General features: G+C 52.2%; 1 protein-coding gene and 1 pseudogene across 1 annotated transcript in view; both read right to left on the bottom strand.

Moving 5' to 3' along the window:
• Positions 1-8,778: 8,778 nt before the first annotated feature.
• FSTL4 (follistatin like 4) overlaps positions 8,779-19,995 on the bottom strand; it is a 263,832-nt gene continuing 252,615 nt past the window's right edge. Inside the window, exons 14-16 of the mRNA XM_045550782.1 lie at positions 17,717-17,824; positions 12,151-12,260; positions 8,779-9,896 (exon numbers count right to left, since the gene is read on the bottom strand). Of these exons, the coding sequence (XP_045406738.1) occupies positions 9,203-9,896; positions 12,151-12,260; positions 17,717-17,824 (912 nt within the window). The 3' untranslated portion in view covers positions 8,779-9,202. The remainder of the gene's footprint in view (positions 9,897-12,150; positions 12,261-17,716; positions 17,825-19,995) is intronic.
• LOC123639023 lies at positions 15,269-15,363 on the bottom strand (annotated as a pseudogene).

Genomic DNA, 19,995 nt, shown 5'->3' on the forward strand with positions numbered 1-19,995 from the left:
TTTTTGAGACACAGGGACTTGCCCTATTGCCCAGGCTGGAGTCTAGTGGTGGGATCACAGCTCACTGCAGCCTCCAACTCCTGGGCTCAAGTGATCCTCCTGCCTCAGCTTTCCGAGTAGCTGGGACTACAGGCATGTGCCACCATGCCTGGCTAATTTTATATATATATATTTTTTTTTAGTTGTCCTGCTAATTTCTTTGTATATTTTTAGTAGAGACGGGATCTCGCTCTTGCTCAGGCTGGTCTCGAACTCCTGAGCTCAAATGATCCACCCGCCTCGGCCTCCCAGAGTGCTAGGAACAAGTTTGTCTTATAAACAACATACAGTGAAATAATATTTTTAAAATTTAATCTAATTTCTGTCTTTTGACTGGCACATTTCTTCTGGTGGGATTGCTGTTGTTGGGATTTATTTCTAGCATTTTTGTCATTTTTATTTAGCATGCTTTTTCTCTGCTACTTGTTTTTCCTCTTTATTTGCCTTCTATTGGATTGATATAGAGGTTTGCTTATTTGTTTGTTTGTTTTGGGGGTATTAAGTCCCTTTCACTCCATCCATTGGTTTGGACATCTTAGGACATCTTACATTCAATTTCAAAGCCTAAAATTGTTTCTTTCCTCCTTATATAAGCATATATATACGGGCTTCAGAATGCTTTAACATCAATGACACCCCTCCCATCTTACATATAATTGTCCAGCATTTTAATTCCCCTTTGATTTTGCATCTCCCAAGTTGATAATCCTTACTGTTTATAATTATCGAGACATGCATATTTATTTATCGGTTTCCTACCTGTTGTTCCTTCTTGCATTCCTTTCCTTTCTTCTGAGCTTAGTTTCAGTCTTCTGGAAGCACATCTTTGAGTGGTTTTTGTGGTGATAATTCTAGGTTAACTGTTATTTTCTCTAAGCACTGTAAAGATATGATTCCATTGTTTTCCATATTTTCCTATTGTTATTGAGAGGTTTGTCGGTTGGATTACTGCTCCTTTGTGGGTAAATTACAAATATCTTTGTTTGCTTTTAAGATCTGGTCTTTGGTGACCTGTATTTTTATTTATCCTGCTCAGGACTCATATTTGAGTCTCTTGACTCCTGTATTTCATCACTGCTCAGCCGTTATTGCTGAATATTACCTTTGTCCAAGCTCATGGTTCTTTACCTGGAACTCCTGTTAGGTGTGTGTGGATATTTTCATTGCCTGCTATATTTTTAAATCTGTTTTATATTTTCTATCTCTTTATCTCTTGGTGCTACGTTCCGAGCAGTGGTGTCACTCTAGCTCTCAGTTCTGATTTGTTGGTTAATATATTTGTTAAACTTTCCATTTCTGTGTTTTCATTTTTAGTAGTTCCGTTTGGCTCTTTTTCATCTCTGCCTATTCTTTCTCTACTCACAGCCTATTGTATTTTTTACTCTTGTGATTTTTGATTCCTTCTTTTGTTTTAGTCATTTTTAATATTTCCTATAAAACTATTTTGGTATCTGAAGTTTTTGTGGGTCTCATGCTGCTGTTTCCTGTGTCTGATGACTCTCGCTCATGGTGGGTTTTTCTCATGTACTTTAGTTATTTTTTATTTTGAGGTCATATTAAATGTTGGTTTATCTTTGAGAATCCTGTGTGGCCTGGACTGAGGTCGTATCCTTCAACAGTGGCTCTGTCTTTGCTTCTCCTGGATGTCCCAGGGGGACCGCTGGCCTAGTACCAATTTTTATACCTGTTTCTCACTTTGGGGGTTCTTGAACCATGAGGGTAATATAAATTTGAACTCCAAATATACATATGTAGTAGTTCCATAATTAGGAATCCTCAGGGAAGCCTTTGTATCCCATCCAGAGTGCAGTCAGAGTTGGATACGTTCCTGGTTTCTCAGAGCCAGTGGGTAAGTTTTTCTCTAGAATACTCTTTCCCTGAAGGTGAATCCCTCTAAACGTCTCAGATTTATTCAGCCTGGGCGGGTCCTGGGGAAGGTGGCACCTTTGCAGCCCCACCCCCACCCCAAATCCCGTCCCCTGGCTTCCTTGGGCTCGTGGCAGAGACCCAGAGTGAGTACAAGGATGAGCGGGGCTCCGTGGGCCCCAGCAAACTGGCTGCTGTTCGCGTTCGGGTTCCAGTCAGACGGTGCTCAGCTGACGGGGAGCTGTGGGCCTCCCTCTGGTGTTAGCGTGGCAGAGAGAGAAAGCACTGCCGGTGACACAGGCATGGCCACTGCGGTTGTCAGCAGTGTCCTGGAGCGGCGGAGCCCCAGACTTTCCTCCTGCCCCAGGGCGCTGGCCGGCGCCAAATCCTGAGGGTGGGTCTGGGCAGTTGCCTCTGGGGGACAGAGCAGGGTCCCTGCCACAGGCAGCCCGTGCCCCGGGGTCTGCGAGCCGGTGAGGCTGGAGTGGCCGTGGTTCGGCCCTTTTGTCGTGGGGGGGTGGCAGGATCAGTGGTTGGGGCATTTGTGTTGGCCGCAGGGACTTGGATTTGAATCCTGGCTCTGCTGCTCTGGGCCTAGTGTCCTCTCTGTCGAATGGAGATGACAGTGACACCTGTCTTGTTGGGGCATTGTAAGGTGTAAAACAGATGCTTATTAAATGCTTGTCACAGGCCAGGCACATACAGCAGGTTACTCTTCCAGGAGAGTGTCTTGTTTATGTCATTGTGATAGTTAATTTTATGTGTCACCTTGGCTGGGCCACTGCTACAGACTGAATGTGTCCTCCTCAAATTCGTATCTTGAAGCCCAACCCCCGGTGTGGTGATATTTGGAGGTGGGGCCTTCTGGGAGGTGATGAGGTTATGAGAGTGGAACCCTCCACGATGAGACTCTGCCCTTATGAGGGGGTCCCTGACAGCCGCCGGGCCCCTCCCAGCAGCAAGGACGCAGGGAGAGGTGCCGTCTGTGAGCCGGGGGCAGGGTCCTCCCCAGACCCCAAGTCTGCCGTGCCTTGATCTCTGGCCTCCAGAGCTGTGAGAAATACATTTCTGTTGCGTATGAGCCACAGAGTGTATGGCATTCTGTTCTAGCAGCCCGAATGGACTAAGCAGCCATGATACTTAGCTATCTGGCCAAGCACTATTCTAGGTGTTTCTGTGAATGTAGTTTCAGACGAGATGAACATTTAAATCAGCAGACTCTGAGGAAAGCAGATCACCCTCTGTAACGTGGCCGGTCTCAGTGGCAATGGGCCGACCCCCCTGGAGAAGGAGGGACCGAGCCCTGCCCTGCGTGTGCCACGTGCCAGCCCGGCCTGCAGGTGTTAGACTCGCCCACCCTCACAGTCACGTGGGCTAATTCCCTCAAATAAATGTCCCTTCTCTGTGTCTTTCTCTTTTCAAACACACCGCGCCCCCGCAGGCTCTGTGTCTCGGGAGAACCCTAACAGTTGTGCGGCCCTGTTTACGCTTCCTGAGGGTGGGGACCGTGTCTCTCCGGTGTAGCCTTCTGTCCCCCACGCCTAGCACAGAGCTGGCACGCGGCAGGGCGTTCCCGGTCAGTGGCTGGGTGAGCACTGAGCACGTCACATGTTCTGTGTCCGGCCAGACAGTCTGCCCGTGACAGCCAGGAGTGGCTGGCAATCAGGACGGATCGGCACCGGCCGGGGCAGCTGGTGAGCGGCTCTGAACCAGACGTGTTTGTGCGTTTGGGGAGCTGACACTTGGCCTGGGGAAAGCGATGTCTGGGCCCAGGTGCTGCTGTTGCCCGGCCGCGCCTGGGACCCGGCATGGGCAGGGCGGTTCACGGCGACCGCCAGGAACCCGCAGGTGGGATGGGAGAGGCGGAAGGTCCTACCTCAGTCCATTCTCATTCAACACCTGCAAACAGACTGGCACCGGGAAAAGGTCTCTTTTCTCAAGTTTTATTGTAAAATCCTCAGAAAAAGAGCATTTACAATGACAACACTTTATGGTACTGTGTGAGTCATCTTGATACCAAGTGGGACTGCAAATACACCGTGTGTTCCATACCGTGTGACACGTCAAAGTAAACACAAACTCATTTCAAATGCCGCGTACTGTTACTGTGCTGGTACAAATTCCTACTAAAGTTGATGTATTAAAAATAATCTAGATATATTTTATAAATAAGGAAAAATTCACATGTATAATAATTAGAGGAGGCCTTTTGAGAAATACCGGTGATTACGGAAAATATATTTTGGAGTCTACACAGCTGCTCAAAATAATGTAATCTGCCTTGATGTAAGAGACCTGACAGTTTTCTGAAGCGGGGAGGGAGGAGAATCGCAGCGGGACAAATGGCGTGTGGCTCCCAGTCTCGAGGGTCACGTAGCTGCACGACAACACAAGACAGTGCGTGGCCACGGCACAGCTCCACGCCCAGTTCTGCCTTCAGAAAGTGGGAACAGCAGGGAGGGTCAGAGGCCTCGGGACCAGGCCGGGAAGGACGGGGGCTGGCGGCCCCCAGAGCCAGGCCGTGAGGGTGCGAGCCAGGCATTGCCACCCCGGGAGCTGCCTGTCTGGGTGGGTGGCCTGCAGGTGTTTCCCTCACCTCTCTCAAATAGCAGGGGACCAACAATTCTCCAACCGATGGCAGATGTCATGCTGGATGCAGGTTCAGAGTTAGGAAATTTCCTTATTTTAGAGCTCTCGGGCCTCTCAACCAGCCAACAAAGCTCTGATCTTGAAGAGGCTGCCTCCGCGGGGCAGTGTTCTGATCCTGCCTCGGTGACAGGTGGAGAGCCACGGTCACAGGCTTGCAGGGGCGAGTGGGCAGTTATTGCCTTGTGAAGTGCAGGCTGAGCCCTCTGAAGCCCCCCAGGGCACGGCCACGTTCTCTGGGGCCACGTGGGAAGGGTCGAGTCCGTGTCAGTAAAGGTGAGCGTGGAAAGGTGTGTGAATCGTGGCTTTGTCAAAAACATAAAAAAATAAATAAAAATAGAAACACGTGCTAAACGCTCTGGTGCTGGCTAACGAAGCCTCACTGAGTTTTGGAGGATAACTGCCATTCCCCTCGTGTTTTCCGAAATTTCGCAATTTGTGTTTGGCTGAGTCGGGCTTGCCCGCTCGCTGCCCACGGCTCCCGGGGTGGACGTGGGTGCCAAGACAAGGCTCGTTTCCGAGTGTCTGCGGCGTCGGCTGCTGCCCGGAGCCTGCAAGCCCAGGCAAGACGCTCAAATCCTCAAGTGACTTGGCAGGTGACTTGGTGTAGACAAAAGCAGGGAGTGGGTCACGCTCCACTGGCTACTTGGGGTCTTGCAGTCACACCCTGAGGACAGGCACTGTATTTTTTTCCCCCTCGAATTTTTTAAGCATCTCTGTTTTACGATCTCTATGATTTTGGAGAAACCAAGGCAGCTAGTGACTTCCTTGAGCAAAACTGCTTTGCCTACATGCCGGTCTGGGAGCAAATACAGAAGCGTCTGGCCTGTGAGCGACTTCTCACTTGTGCCCGAAGCAAGAAAGCAGCATGAGCAAAGACCCCCGGGCTGGTGCAGCGGTGAGGCCAGCTGCTCCTCGGATGGGAGAGGTGGTCTGAATCGGCTCAGGAGCAGGGGCCTGCGACACGGGACGGGAGCAGGAGAGGCAGAGAGTGACAGGGGAATGGAGGGGAGCTGGGCGCTTGGGCCTCTAACCCAGGCGGCTTGGCGAGACGTCATGGTCCCTGCGCCTGGTGGATAACGTCCGACTCCCCTGACACTTGTGAGCGACACTCTCTAGTCCCGGTCATCTAACGCCAAAGTCTGCAAGCTGGGTTGGGGGGTGAGTCTAGGCAGCAAGGAGCTGCATCCCAGGGGGTTCTGACCGGGTCGGGGGGAGGCTGAAAGAGGACTTCGGTGGCAGCACCGCAATTGTCCGACGTCACCTGTCGGAGCAGCGATTCAGGGGTGCTGGGTGCGGGGGAGAGTGTGAGGTAGCTTGGAGGATGCATGGGGGGGGGCGTCGACTCTCCTGGAGGCTTCTCGGGGCGGCGGGGGTGGGGGCGGAGGAGAGAACTGCAGGATTTGCTAGTGAAGATGGTTTAGCGTCTGGTATGTGAACAAAACACATTGTGAATGATGAATCGACTACACTGTTTAAGCCCCTTGTAGAAAAATATATCCAGAATGAATCTGTTTCACATCTCAGTTCTGAAATCTTCTTTAGTTCACAGGTTACTGGTCAACAGAAAACAAGAAGATGAGGCCGTGCGGAGCCAGCTCCTGCTGCTGTCCCGCACGGAGGCCCAGCGGCTGCGGTCCTCCACAGCAGCAGCTGCTCCTGCCTCCCGGGGGCCGAGTGCCGTCATCCTGGGCACTCACCTGGGGCTGGGAGCCCTGGTCTGCACAGGTGAGCAGGGACCTGGGGGACAGCTGGGCGGGGGTGGAGATTGTGGGGACTGAGTTTCTGTTTCTGGGGACGTTACGTTCAGCTCAGAGTACCTGAAGCTTGGTATTAGCGTTTGGCCCCAGCCGAGAGTTTCAGGGCTCTTCCAGCATCTTCCGGAATGGTTTGGAGCCTGAAGACATAAGCCTGGGCCAGCCCCAGGCAGGGCTGGCTGGCCAACGTTGCCGAGATGGGGGTGGTGGCTTTGCCGTGCTGAGGGTGGCCCACTCTCAGGCCTGCTCATGCAGGAGGTTCACGGTATCATCCGGAAGCCCACAGTCCCTCTTTCTACCATCCATCCGGGCTGGCTGGGTGGGCGCTTGGACCCAGAACCTTTGTGCTCAAAGGGCAGGAGGAGGACGAGGGCCTCATTTCAAAGCCTCCTGTCTCCACAGGTACAGATAATTTGTCATTTCATAAAGAAAAAACTTGGATTTTTGAGACATTTTATTTCAAAATTACTGAGACAGTTTGGTGATTCTTTTGGTAAAGTCAATACTTCTTTAATAATACAACATATCAGTTGTGGATTGACGCCGTGTGTTCAGCAGGAGGGTGCCCTGCTGGGTTAGTTCCAGGAGGCCCTGACGTATCTGCAGTGACTGCACCTCCCGTGGTGGCTTTCACGCTGTGTCCTCCAGCCGCTTCTGGGCTGAGGAGGGGGAGGAAGGCCGGGCGGGTCTGGCACTGTCCCCACCCCCCCAGCTGGGCACCCTGCTGGTTTCACTGCTGAGACGCATCTGCCCCCTGCAGCTGTGACTTTGCCTCCTGGGCCTGGACTCCCGGAGCTCTGGCCTGGGCCTCGGGCCTGCCGTGTCCTGCTTGGGTTCGATGTGTCTGGCACGCTGGCTGTGGGACCGGGGCTGGCCATGTCCTGTAGCTGCACGTGAGGACAGAGAAGGGCAGACACGCTTTGAAGACACACTTGCAGATGGGAGGGACGGCGGAAAAGGAACAGACGCTGCAGAAGTGGACTCCTTCACTCCCGATTTGTTTTTTTTAAATGCTAGTTCCGATTAGATTGGTCTTTTACTTAGGAATCCTGCGGCTCAGGGGCTGGTGTTCCGGCTTGGCAGTCCGTGGGACTCTTCTTCCTTTAGGCTCAGAGACTCTTTCTCTGCCAGGGGCTGACACTATTTAAAAGATTTTACCAAAAGAATTTGATGAAGGTTGGAGAATTTCAGCGGCAAACATGGGGGAGTTTGAGAGCAAATGCATCAAGACATCGAGGCAGAAAAAAGAAAGGGCGAGATGTGTTATCCACCCCTCCGGCTACTGCGAAAATGAATGTTAGGCTTTTGAGGTCAGTTTCTATAACCTGTGTCTACATAGCTTACCTCTGAAATCTAGAAGATGAACGTACATGTCATCCTAGCACACTCCTGGGAGCTGCAGGGGACAGGAATTCGGTGGGCTCAGACACACGAGACATGCCAGAGAAGGGGCTGACCTCAGGAAATGTGGCGGGGGCAGGTGGGCTGGGCAGTCAGGTGGGAGTGAGAACGAGCCGTGTGTGTTAAGAGTGATGCAGAGTCTCAGTCTTCCTCTCCTTGAAAGGGGTCATTCCTTAGAAGCAAAGGAAAATCACGGCCCTGTCCGCAGGTGGAAGGGGCTAGATTAGCTAAGGTGTCTGGGACGGCCCACCTCTCCCAACCCCGTGTGGCTTGCAGAGTGATCACATAATCCTGTAAGTTTTGGCCACTGGCATGAGACAGAGGGAAGGAGTGTTCTGAGAACCCAAGGGACCCTCTTTTGCCGACAGTCTCTGACCCAGGTGGTCTCCACAAGGCCGGTTGGGTTACTTCTGTGATGCCCACCTGGGAGTCGCGGTCACCTGAGACATTAGGGAATGCCCAGCAGTGCCAGCCTGCAGCCTTCCGATCCCGGGTTGTGGAGTGTGTGTGCGGGGCCGTGTAAGGAGACCCTTGCTGAGATGGGCTCTCTGTGCCGTGCTCAGGGGGGCTGAGTGCACAGGCCACGGGCAGAAAAGAGAAGGTGCAGCCTGAAGAGCCCACGGGGACCCACTGGTGCCCCTGGGGCATGTGTGTGGAGCGTGGAGCATGGAGGCTGCCCTTGTTGGGTGGGACCAGTGTGCCCGAATCTGGGGGTCTGGACTTGGCTACCGACACGCCCCTTCTGTGGGGAGAAGCAGGCACACGGAGCTTGTCCTGGCCTCTTGGGGTCCCAGCACAGAACGGAGTCTCTGCCGACAGGGTGGCTGATCTGCACTTGGAGAACCAGGGCTGGCGACGGTTTATGGGGCCGGTGTTGGACGCCCACCGTCCTGTCTGGCTGCGACCCCCAGAGACCTGGCTAAGGCAGGGAAGAACACAGCGGACCTCAGACAGCATCTTTCTGCGTACTAGCGTTTGAGATTATAAAAAATTATTTTTTAATCAAAAATTTCCAAAATAAAGAGAGTGATTTCCCCACCCCCCAAGATGAAGTAAGGCCTGTGGGCGCTCCCGCAGGCCGACAAGTCAATGGAAGGAAAAGCAAGCGGCGGCCGGGAAGGCGGCGGGGCCCGGCCAGGGCGGCGGCCACGCGGACGGAGAGCCCGGCGCTCGGCCTCTGCCTCCAGGCCAGTCGCCAGGGGGAAGTCCGGCCGGGGCTGGCGGGAAAGGACGGTGACTGCGCCGAGGCGACAGACGGAGCGTCAGCCGGAAGAGCAGGATCCCGCGGCCCCAGGCAGCGGCGGGCGGCGGCAATACGTGTCGCACGTGTCCTCGCTGCGGCTCCCGGCGTGGATCGATGTCCCCACGGACCCCGCCTCGCAGCGGCGCAGACCTGGCACCAGGAAACTTGCAGGGGGACCAGCGTCACCACGGAGCGATACAGGGTTTTGTCCAGAACTGTACACGCGGCCGCCCGGGGCGGGTCCCCGGCCTCACACCTCGCCCACCCACACGGCCGTGGTCCCGCCCTTCACGCCCCGCACCTCGCACCGCGGCGCGTTCCGCCTGCCGTCGACGAGGACCAGGGACTCGCGCGCCGCGGCGAGCAGGTGCCGCCCGAAGAGCCCGCTGTCCCTCACGATGCTCGGGGACCCTCCCCGGGGCTGTCCCCGGGGCCGCGCCGGCTTCCCCAGCAGGCGGCTCCGCCCCGCGGGCAGCTCCAGGCGCAGCAGCCCCGGCGCCGCCTGCAGCGCCGCGTACGCGTCGTACCCGCCGGCCTCCGCCGGGGAGCGCTGGAACGCCACGTCCGCCACGCCCGGCGACACCGCCAGGCGGAGCAGGGTCCGGATCTCGCCGCGCACGGTGACCTCCTGCACGTGCAGCCGGGCGCTGTCGGCCGCGGCGCTGACCACGAAGCGCCCGTCCGGGGACACGTGCGGGGTGCCGGCGACGTCGCCGTTGGGGCCGACCACCGAGTCCGTGACGCCGTCCACGAGCAGCTGCCGGGCGGCGGGGGCGGCGCCGTCCCGCCGGCACTGGATGAAGAAGTAGCCGCCCCGGTGCGTGTGCGCCATGGCCCGGGGCGCGCAGCCGTGGCGCCGCAGCGCGATGGTCTTGAGCGGCGCCAGCGTCTCTAGGTCCACCTTGTGCAGCGCGGGCTCAGATCTGTTGAGGATGAAGCCGAACCTGGGGGCGGAAGCACTGAGGTCAGAGGTCGAGGGGCCTCCTTGAGGGGGAGGGAACCTGTCACTTGTCTTAAACGATTGCCCCTCTCCCTTTTCCGCTTGTCGTAATCCTTCAGTGAGCTAAAAGCCTAGTAATGAGATCTGTCATTCTGCCAGGGGATGGCTTCGTAATCAAATTATCTGTGATCTCAAGCCAAATGCAGTTGAGTTACAATTGTTCCTGGATTTATATTCTTTTTTTTTTTTTATGTTTTGAGACAGGGTCTTGCTCTGCTGCCCAGGCTGGAGTGCAGTGGCCTCATCACAGCTCACTGCAGCCTCGAACTCCTGGACTCATGCAAGCCTCCAGCCTCAGCCTCCAGCCTCCCGAGTAGCTGGGACTACAGGTGAGCGCTGCCATGCCTGGCTAATTTTTAAAGTTTCTGTAGAGATGGGATCTTGCTATGTTGCCCAGGCTGGTCTCAAACTATCCTCCTGCCTTGGCCCACAAAGTACTGGGATTGTAGGTGTGAGCCACCGCACCTGGGGATTCATGCTCTTGGAACACGCACTCGTCTTTAGAAAAGGTGAAGCGGCAGGGAGGAAGGGCTTTCAGCATCCCACCATCTGGGATGCCAGTGACCTGTTCCCCTGAGGCCTGTCCCAGGAAGGGGAGCGTGGAGGAAAAGGGCAAGAGGTGACTGCCCGGACCCTGCCTGCCATGAGGACAAGATAGGAGATACTATGTCTTGCTGTTTTCTGGACTAACCTGTGAGTCAGAATTTGAGGACGCAGAGGCAGCTGAACAGATTTCCTGTCAGTGCCCCTGTCCCCTGGGTGAGGAATGTCGGGGGCAGTCCCTTCCCTGGCCACACTGATGACGTGGGCAGGAGTGCCGAGGACAGCTTGGACCACTGCAGCCGGTTGGCCTGGTGCCGCCACGGTGCCCGGCAAGCTGCTTGCCTCTCTAACAAGGGCAGCTCCTTCCTGGGGCTGCTGGGAGGATTAGCTCTAAGAGGAAACTTTGGAGGAGGAGGTCAAGTAGGTGGGCGTTGCTCACAGGTGAACGTTCTGGAATTCCTTTTTGGAGGTTGGTTGCAAGTGTGGAAAGGCCTGACTCCTGCTGGAACTCCCCTTTGGTCCTGAGAGCCTGTGCCCAAGTCCCTGGCGCTAGGTACACCTGCAGCGACAGAGCAAAAGCTCTTCCATGATTTTCTCTTTAAAAACTGTACCCCAGAGTGGGGGAAAATGCTCCCCACCGCCAGGCATGCCTTTAAAGCATCCTGCAAGAGCAAGAAAGAAACCCCCACCCTTAAGAAGGACCTTGAGTGTGAAAGCCTCCCCCAGGAGCTGCAGCGCCTCTGAGTTTGTGCAACTCCAGCTGGATTTGGCATCGTTGGGAGGGTTGTGCCCTTCAGTACAAATCTAGAGGGTCCTGCGCAGCTGGTCTCCATGGTGAGGGGTTCGCAAAGTGGTTGTCTTCTGTGGGCGCATCCCCAGCTTGTGAAAATGGATCATGTCTTCCTGGAGGGAGGCGCTTGGTGGCAGATGACAGAAAGGCATACATAGTGCCCCAGGACAGTGCGGGGCTTGGTAACTTGGAGGGCAGGCTGGGTCTCTTAGCAATGGGGACTCTCTGAAATGCACAGGGAGGGGGTGGCCGGCTGGGATGAGGTTGGCAGTGGAGGCCGTGGCTGCTGTCATTAGGTGGTTTTAGATGGTGGCAAACCACGGCAATCAGGAAGGCTGGTCTCTTTGTGCGGCCGCTGCACAGAGGTCTGGGGGGGCTCCCAGGGGAATGATGGGCTGGGGTTGGTCAGGAAGGAGGCAGGATGGGCACTGAGGGCAGACTTGGCTTTGCATTTAGTCTGACTCTGCCAATTCCTGGCTGTAAAACCGGGGTCAAGACTGCTTCTCCTAGGCCTTTGTGTATAGCAGGGGGAGGGTGCTCAGTTTGCCCCTGTTGCACTTCTCTTCCTATGTTGTCCTCACTTTGAGGATGAAACTCCCTGACCTCACGGGGCCCCCAAGGGCGTAGAAGCCGAGTACCCTCTTTGACAGAGTCTCGGACTCTGCACGGTGAGAACTGGGCTCTGGGCCCGCTGTTCTAGAGACGGGTCCGTTTCTGTCTCTTCCTGGTGGGGTCCGAACCCAGCACAGGGGGAGCAGGGGAGATGGGAAGGGAGCAGCCGCCCCCATGTCCCCCGAGCAAAGCTGCCCCTTGCAGGGCTGAGCCGGGGTGTGGAGCGGCTTAGAGGCATTTGAGTCGGTCTCACCTGACGTGGTTGATGATGAGGTTTGTCGGGGGAATGAAGAAGTCGTCCACTCCTGCAAACGGGGTGCGGATGAGGTGCTGGCCCCGGCCGCTGCTGACCTCCGTGATCACCTGCAACAGCGCAGGAGTCCCCGTGAGGTTGGTGATGAGCACCCACAGTCCCAGGACCAGGGCAGGAGCGAAGTGGGAGCTTTGGGTACGTCACAGGCAGGGACCCAGCCTTCCCGGCGGAGGACGTGCGGGACGGGGTGAACGCCCCAATTGCTCCTCTTCGGTCAGCCGCTGTGACCGCAGAGCGAGGGCCCGAGGGAGGTCCCCAGAGCTGAAACGTCACCCTGATTGCTCAGAGACAACCTCCTCCTCCCCGAACAGGGACGCCCACCTCCGCCAGGTGTAGGCTGCCCTAGGGGAAGAGGGAGGGGCTTTCAGGCATGCAAATGGCAGAATTGTTTGCTGGGAATTCATTTTTATTTGGTGCCAGGGCCTGGGCCAGTGTCTCGGGGATCTGTCGGATGCTGCTAACGGGGCGTTTCTGCGAGCGGCGACAGGAGCATTTGTTGGAGAAGGCAGACGTCCGCCAGGGTGTCTCAGACACAGAGATGCTGCTCGCGGAGTTTCCACGTCTCGCAGAGTGCCGGGAAGAGGTTCTGGTCGCACAGAGGGGACGTGGGGGGAAAGGAAACAACCGGGCCCTGTGCTTTGTACAAATCGGGAGTGACAGGGCACGGCTGCCTGTTTCCCTGGGGGTAACACTCTCTCCCTGGCGGACGTAGCAGGAGGCAATGAGAGGCCTGTCCCCACTGTGTTTGTGGCAGGGAAGGGCACGCCGGCAGCTTAGGACAGAGCTGGGTGGTGTGGGGGTCAGATGGGATGAGGGAGGGGGCAGGCCGGGCAGCCCCCTGGTCGCCACTGAGGCGCAGGCAGCTGGCTGTGTCCTCCTGCCCTGTGCATGTGCCCATCCGTCTTCCGGTTCTAGGCCGGTGCCCGCGAGGTGCAGACCAGCAGCCGGATGAGGGGCTTGGCCAGCTTGCAGGCAGTTTTGGCTCGAGGGCCCCCAGGACGAGCCCAGACCCTCTGGGCGGGACGGGAGGCGGACGCCAGAGCCCTGAATAGGCAGAGCGCTGCACCCTGCAGTCTTCAGTCCTGGGGCAGCTCTGAAGTTGCATTAGGTTATTTTCCTGTTATTTATTTTCTAAATGGCCAAATGATACTTCCATGGCAAGTCCATAGGAAAAAAATTCATAGAACTGGCATTAAGAAAATATCAGCATTAGGAAACTGGATCTTAGAGAGTGTGAAGGAAAATGCTGGAGAATTCCAAGCTGCCCTGCGATCATTGCTTGGTATCAGGCCTAGCATTTCAGCTTAGATGGAAAATTACAGACTGTCATTGGACGGAGTCATTCACGCTTCGCCGCTCTGACACCCCATATTCAGAGGTTACTTCATCAAACACACAGTACCGTGGGCCACTGAACTGACGTGGGCACGGCAGCCTTGTTCCTCCCAGCTACGAGTTCCTTCTCGGCTTTTTCTTGTATCCTAGCGCGTGGCTGGGCCCGTAAGTGCCCCAGAGATAACCGTCAAGCCCTCGAGCTCACTAGCTCTGTGGGCTTGGCTCGGGAGATGCACGTTTGTGCCTGAATGTCAGGACATGCCAGGCGGTCGGCAGGGGGGGTCCCGGAAGGCTGGCATCTCGCTCAGAGGGTGGGCAAGGCCAGCCGAGAAGTGACACGTGGAAGGACAGGGGAACAGTGTGCCCAGGGAGACAGGCTGAGAGGCAGCTGAACGCCGGCCTGGGAAAGGCTGGGCAGGAGGGTTCTGGGCGGAATTTGAGAAGATGCCAAATGTTCGAAACCGGTCGCTGGAGAGGCCTTGGTGGAATGAGCCGCGTTCACGGAAACACCTCTGTGGAGTTGTAGCCAAGTTTGCCCAACAAATCCCTTAGGGTTGGATGCTCAGAAACAATATTAGGATACTGTTTTTAATGTTTTGCAAATGTAAGTAATGCAGTAACACATCGAGTTGTACTTAAATCTTTGTCCACAGCTATGATTTTGGCCTTTGGATAAATCCTGAGAAGTCCAGTTGCTGGATCAGAAATTATTCTTCCAGGCTGTTGGTTCCCATTTCCACCTGGTCACCACGGAGGCTGTGCCAGTGACCTGCCCAGGAGCGGCTTCTGCAACCGGTTGCCTTTGCCTTTGCCCACAGGGACGCAGGTAGGTTGATTCCAACTTGCTTTCCTTCTTGTGATAATGTATGTCCTAGACTTCCCAGTTCCGGTGGTGGCATCGTGGTCTAATTTCTCGTATTAAAATGCTTTTAGTGTTTTGTCATTTAGGCAAAGATAGACTATTGGTTTTGGGGAAATAGTCTTTATTGTATTTAAAGAATTTCCTTCTATTCCTAGTTTTAGGCTTTTTATTAAGAATGCCTTCTGTATTTGATTAAGTATCTTTTCAGCATTTATTGAAGGCATCCTACATTTTTTTCTCTTTTAATTTGTTGGTGTTATGAATAATCCTGAGTGACTGTCACTGCATGCTGGGACTGTGTCCCTCTCACGCCTTTAGACACAGCACGGGACTCTGTTCTTAGTGTTGTGTTTAGAACTTTGCTTCTGAATTCACAAGTGAGATTATAATTATGCTGGCTCTTTAAAATAAACTGAGGAACTATACATGGTCCCCCATGATCTTGGGATAGGTCAAATAATATTAAAGTTATCTCTGTTGTGAAGACTTGATAAAACTTAGCTATACCTTTTTTAATCTTTAAAAAAAATCTTCTATGGTAATTGCTCTATTTCATAGGTCAGTTTTTATTTATTTTTACCTTTTGCAAGTAATCATCCATTTCCTCTAGGTTTTAAAATTTGCCTCTGAGTTGCAATGTAGTAGTATTTTTCAATTCCTTTCATCCTCTTGTATCTGCAATAATATTCCTGTTTTCATTCCTTATTTTGTCTATTTTTTTTTTCTTTATCAGGGTTGTGAAGAGTTAATCCTTCTGTTCTTTTTTTTTTTTCTGGGTCCAGAACAAAACTTTATTTTATATAAAAATACCAAGTGTTTTTATATACTGTGATGTACACTGAAGTTTTCAGGAATAATTTTAAAAATATGGAACACTTCACAAATTTTTGTGTCATCCTAGCCTACACATACTAATCTTCTCTGTGTTGTTCCAATTTTAGTATTAATACATGTGCTGCCAAAGTGAGCATCCTTTTTTGGTTTTCTATTAATTTCAGCCTTTTTAAATTCGTTTTAGCCAATAACTTTGTTCTTTTTCTAATTTCTTAAAACAAATACTTTCTGTGTAGGCTTTTAAGCCACAAATATTCTTTGGGGACAGCTTTCTCTGTGTTCCATAGGTTTTGATGTGAAATAGTCTCTTTTTCACTGCTTTTGAGACAATTTGTAATTTTACTTTTCATAGGTATCCAGAATTGTTTTCTTAATTATCAGGTAATATGACATCTATTCTTGCAAAAATTTTAAAGTTTTCCTCAGTGATAACACTTCGTGTATGTGGACATATGAAAAATTCTATTTGATAGATGGAAGGTTTTCTATATATTTATTAAACCAAGTTCCTTGTATTATTTAATTTCCTGTCATTATTTTCTTTCCTTTGTGTGTATGATTTAAGTACATTTTCAATCAAGTTCTTGTATTTTTAATCACTCTTGTTTTATGTATTTAGTTATGTTGTTTGATACAGATTGAGAGACATTAGGGGGTGAACAGCCAGTGTGCGATTTAGTGCTTTTAATCCTAACCTTCCCCTTGTCTGATACTAGCATTATCACTCTTGCACATCTTTTTGTTTACCTGTCATCACTATTCTCACTTTTAAATGCAACCTTTTTTATTATCACTTCAAGTTATTGCTAGTTTTCTTTTTTTTTTTTTTTAAATCAAATTTGATCGTCTCTGCTTTTAATAGGAGAATCCAGTGTATCATACTGGGAATAGTGAGATACTCACTTCTCAACTACCAATTTCCAACACCATTCTCCAAATCCTTTCTTACCCCAATAGAGTGAGATTTTTTCCCCAGTATTCTGCCTGCATGCTCTACTCTTATCTTTACTGAAATAATTTAATATGTTTCTAATTGAAATGTCCTTCCCCTCTCATCTAGTTCACCTGATGTTTGTCTAGTATCCGTCCTCAGATGGGGCCCTGGATTCTCACACACATCTTTGTGCTGACAGGTCGCAGATGCTCTGGCCGGGACTAGGACTCTTGGGGTTTCAGTCCTTTCCTTTCAGGAGCTGGGATTCCAGGTTTTCCCAGCTCCTGTGGTCGGTGAGCAGTCCAATGCTAATTTGCTTGGTTTTCCTTTTATAGGTAACTTCTTCTTTCTGCCCTAAAACTTTTAAGATTTCCCCTTTATCTTTGGAGTTCTGGAATTTTATTAGTAAGTACAGAGACCTATTATTTCGATCTAGCCTGGAACTCATGGATTCCTTTCAATCTACATGATTAAATTTCTTCAACTTGGACGTTTTATTCCACATTTACTTAATGTTTGATTCCATTCCAATCATCACCTTCGTTGTTCCCACTTCAGGTCTCAAGCTCTTCATACGTTTGTGCTCTGTGATTTGAGAGGGATTTTCTTCTTTACCTTTCAGGCTGCTATTTTGGGTCTCAGTAGGAACTATGTGTTTTTCAACTTGTCTAGTGCAGTTTTAAGCTGGGAAGTCGTTTTTGTTGTTAGTTTCAGAAAATTCTTTTCTCGTGGCTCCTCCTCTTGAGTTTCCTGCAGTGCTTATTTCTCCGGGCTATTATTCTGGCTGCTCTGACAGGTTATTATTACGTTGTCAGCACTGGGGCCCCACAATGGTTGGTGGTATCCCTTAAGTGACAATAGCCTCAGTTTACAGAAAGGGGAGTAGTGTCTTCTCCCTGGTCCAGGAGGAAGAGCGAGCATTACGCCCCAGTGTCCGGAGGCAGCCGCTGCGTGGAAGGTGTCTTCTTTCCTGTGCATCTGGAACCGCTCTGTGCACCTTCACTGGGAGGGCTGAGCAAACAGGCATTTGGATCACTGCTGCAGTGATGAGTCCTCCGGGTCCCTGCTGAGGGAGACAGGGGTCCCACAGCTGCCTGTAAGGGGCAGCACAGTGGCTGACGTAGGGTCCAGAGCCACGTGGCCTGGGCCACAGGCAAATTATTCCGCTTTCCATCCCCTGCACGGTGCAAGTGCTTAGCAAACGCGCTTGCGTTTAGGGCTGTGGCTGCTGCTTTGACGCGGTCTCCAGCCTGTGGGGAAGCCGGCCCCGTCTCCTGCTCACAGCCGGGACTCCAGGGCCTCGTTCTGCGGGGCCCTAGCAGGTATCGTGGGGCTGGGCTGGCTGGGGACTGGGCGCCACATTATCAGAATCCTGTCCATCGTCATCGCTACTGTGAGGGGCAGGGGCCTGTGGCTATTTCCTACTCTCTCCTTGAGTCTTTATGGGCATGTTTTGGATGAATGTGATCAGCCACCCAGGGCAGCAGGGAGAGAGTCCCCCTTTCCGTGGAGTGGGGACCCGCCTGCACGAGCCAATATACCTGGAGGCTTGGGTGGGACTTGTGTACGTCCCCCCAGCTCAGGACCCAGACTTGGTCGTGTGACTTGTCATAGGACAGCTTTGCCGGCAGAGGGTCCACACCTATGGACTTAAAAAAAATAGTGGCAAGTTGGTCATTGTTGTTGTGCAACATGACATGATGGCATTTCTGAGCTCTGTGTGCGTGGATGTCACTCCTGGGTGCGGGGAAGGCTGGCCTAGGAGCCTTGCCCACGATCCCCCCTTTTCTCAGAGGCACAAATGTCTCACTGTGTTGCCTGGGCTGGTGTGCAGTGGTGTCAGCCTAGCTCACAGCAATCTCAAGCCATCCTCCTTTCTCAGTCTCCCCAGTAGCTGGGATACAGGGCCATGCCACCACGCCTGGCTAATTTTTTCTATTTTTAGTAGAGATGGGATCTCGCCCTTGCTCAGACTCATCTCAAACTCCTAAGCTTGAGCAATCCTCGCATCTCAGCCTCCCAGAGTGCTAGGATTACAGGCGTGAGCCACTGCACCCGGCCAGTGTTCTCCCTTTTAACAACTTTTTTTCTTGTGTGTTTTTACTTAAAGAGATGGAGGCCAACGTGGAAAAAGCCTGAACACAGAGGCTCTAAGTTTTCCACCCGGGCACCAGCTCCAGACACTCTTCCTGGAAGACTTGTGGGCCTCTTGGACCCTCGCTGTCCTTCACTAGGCTATGCTGGGGCTGGCACTCTGGTGAGCTGGCCCTTCCTGGGTGGACTTTGAAATTGTCACCCTTCTCTACCTTTGTTCTGCTCTGAGCAGGCTGTCGTGCAGATCCTCTGGGACCCAGGCAGTCACTGCACTGACCAAGAACACAGCTGCTTCTGAGCATATGGCTAGACCATCACCCCCTGCTCTTCTTCTCCTTGGTCAACATCCTGGTTACTAACGATGTTGACACACAGCTCGCTGTCACCTCCTCCACCACTCACCTGGTCACAAAGTTTGGTGCCTTCAAATCTCCAAAGCCCTGCTTTCTCCATTCCTTCTGGGTTTCAGTGGTCTTATCCTCCTCCTCAGCTCAGGAACCACAACTTACACCTTGTCAATATGATTTCTGAAATTGTAATTTCAGCCACCCATACTCTGGCCTTTCTGATCTGGGGGAAACGGCATCATTTTTGCCTCCACTGGTAAAAATGTCTCTAAAGAACTGTCTGTGGTGTCCTGGATCCACTGTTCCTTAACTCATTTCTACCAAGTTTCTCTCTTCATGCCAAACTCAGAGATCACTTTATAATCCTCCTTTTACTTTTCAGGAAGATTTCACTTGGTTAACTATTTCCTTCTTACTTGGCCTCCCACCTCCCTGGCTTCTCCTCTTCTTCCTGACCTCCCAGGCCTTCATCTTTGACCCTCTCTCTTCCTACGTCCTTTGCTGCATGAGCTCACCCAATACCATGGCTCCCAATCCTGACATACAGACTCCTACGTGTGCTCAGCCCCCTTCCAGTGTCTCTTCTCCAGTCAACATCTTTGAATTCGCCCTTTACTTTCTTGCTCCAATTAAAAATTCCCCTCCCCTGAGCCTGAAGTAGAGGCTGTTTTTGTTTTCCTAGACTTTACAGCCTCCAGCTACCCCTCCTCGTTCCCATCACCTGCCAGCTTCCTGGACACTTCCTTCCACCAAAGGCTTTAGCACCCGACACTGCCTTCCTCTTCCCGGAGCTTCCTAACCTGTCAGCAGTGATACCGTCTTCACGCTGTCTCTAGTCTCCTGCACGCGCTTTCTCTCTTGACAGCAAAACTCCCTTAGAGTCTTGAATTCGGAACAGATTTTTCCACAAGAATAGGGAAGAGATCCTGGTGAGGAAGCCCTGGGATTAGGGGTGCGTTAGAGGCAGACTGACCTTACAGAAGCTCCAGTTCAGCTCGGATTCCACTTAGTCCATGGTTAGTTCTCTGCTCTCCCTGCCTCGCAGAGGAAAAGGGGAACCCTCTGTGTTGGGTGACAGCTAGCGAAAGTCTCTGTAACTTTTCATATAGGACGTTTGGCATCCCAAGCGACTGATGATAAAAGACAATGGTAACAGACCCAAAGCTGATCCATAAAGAGATAATTAAGAATTTACATATAAAAAGGGAATGAGGTAGAAACTTTAAAAGTGAAAAATGCAATATGTGACATAAGAACTTAATAGGTTTTGTTAAACCCTTATCAGACACAGAAGAAGAGAGGATTAGCAAACTGTGAAAGGCTGATAGAACATATTCACATGGAAGTAGAAAGAGACACTTGGGGTGCAATGGAAAAGT

The sequence above is a fragment of the Lemur catta genome, chromosome 5 (genome assembly GCF_020740605.2).
Source record: "Lemur catta isolate mLemCat1 chromosome 5, mLemCat1.pri, whole genome shotgun sequence".
Classification (NCBI taxonomy): domain Eukaryota; kingdom Metazoa; phylum Chordata; class Mammalia; order Primates; family Lemuridae; genus Lemur; species Lemur catta.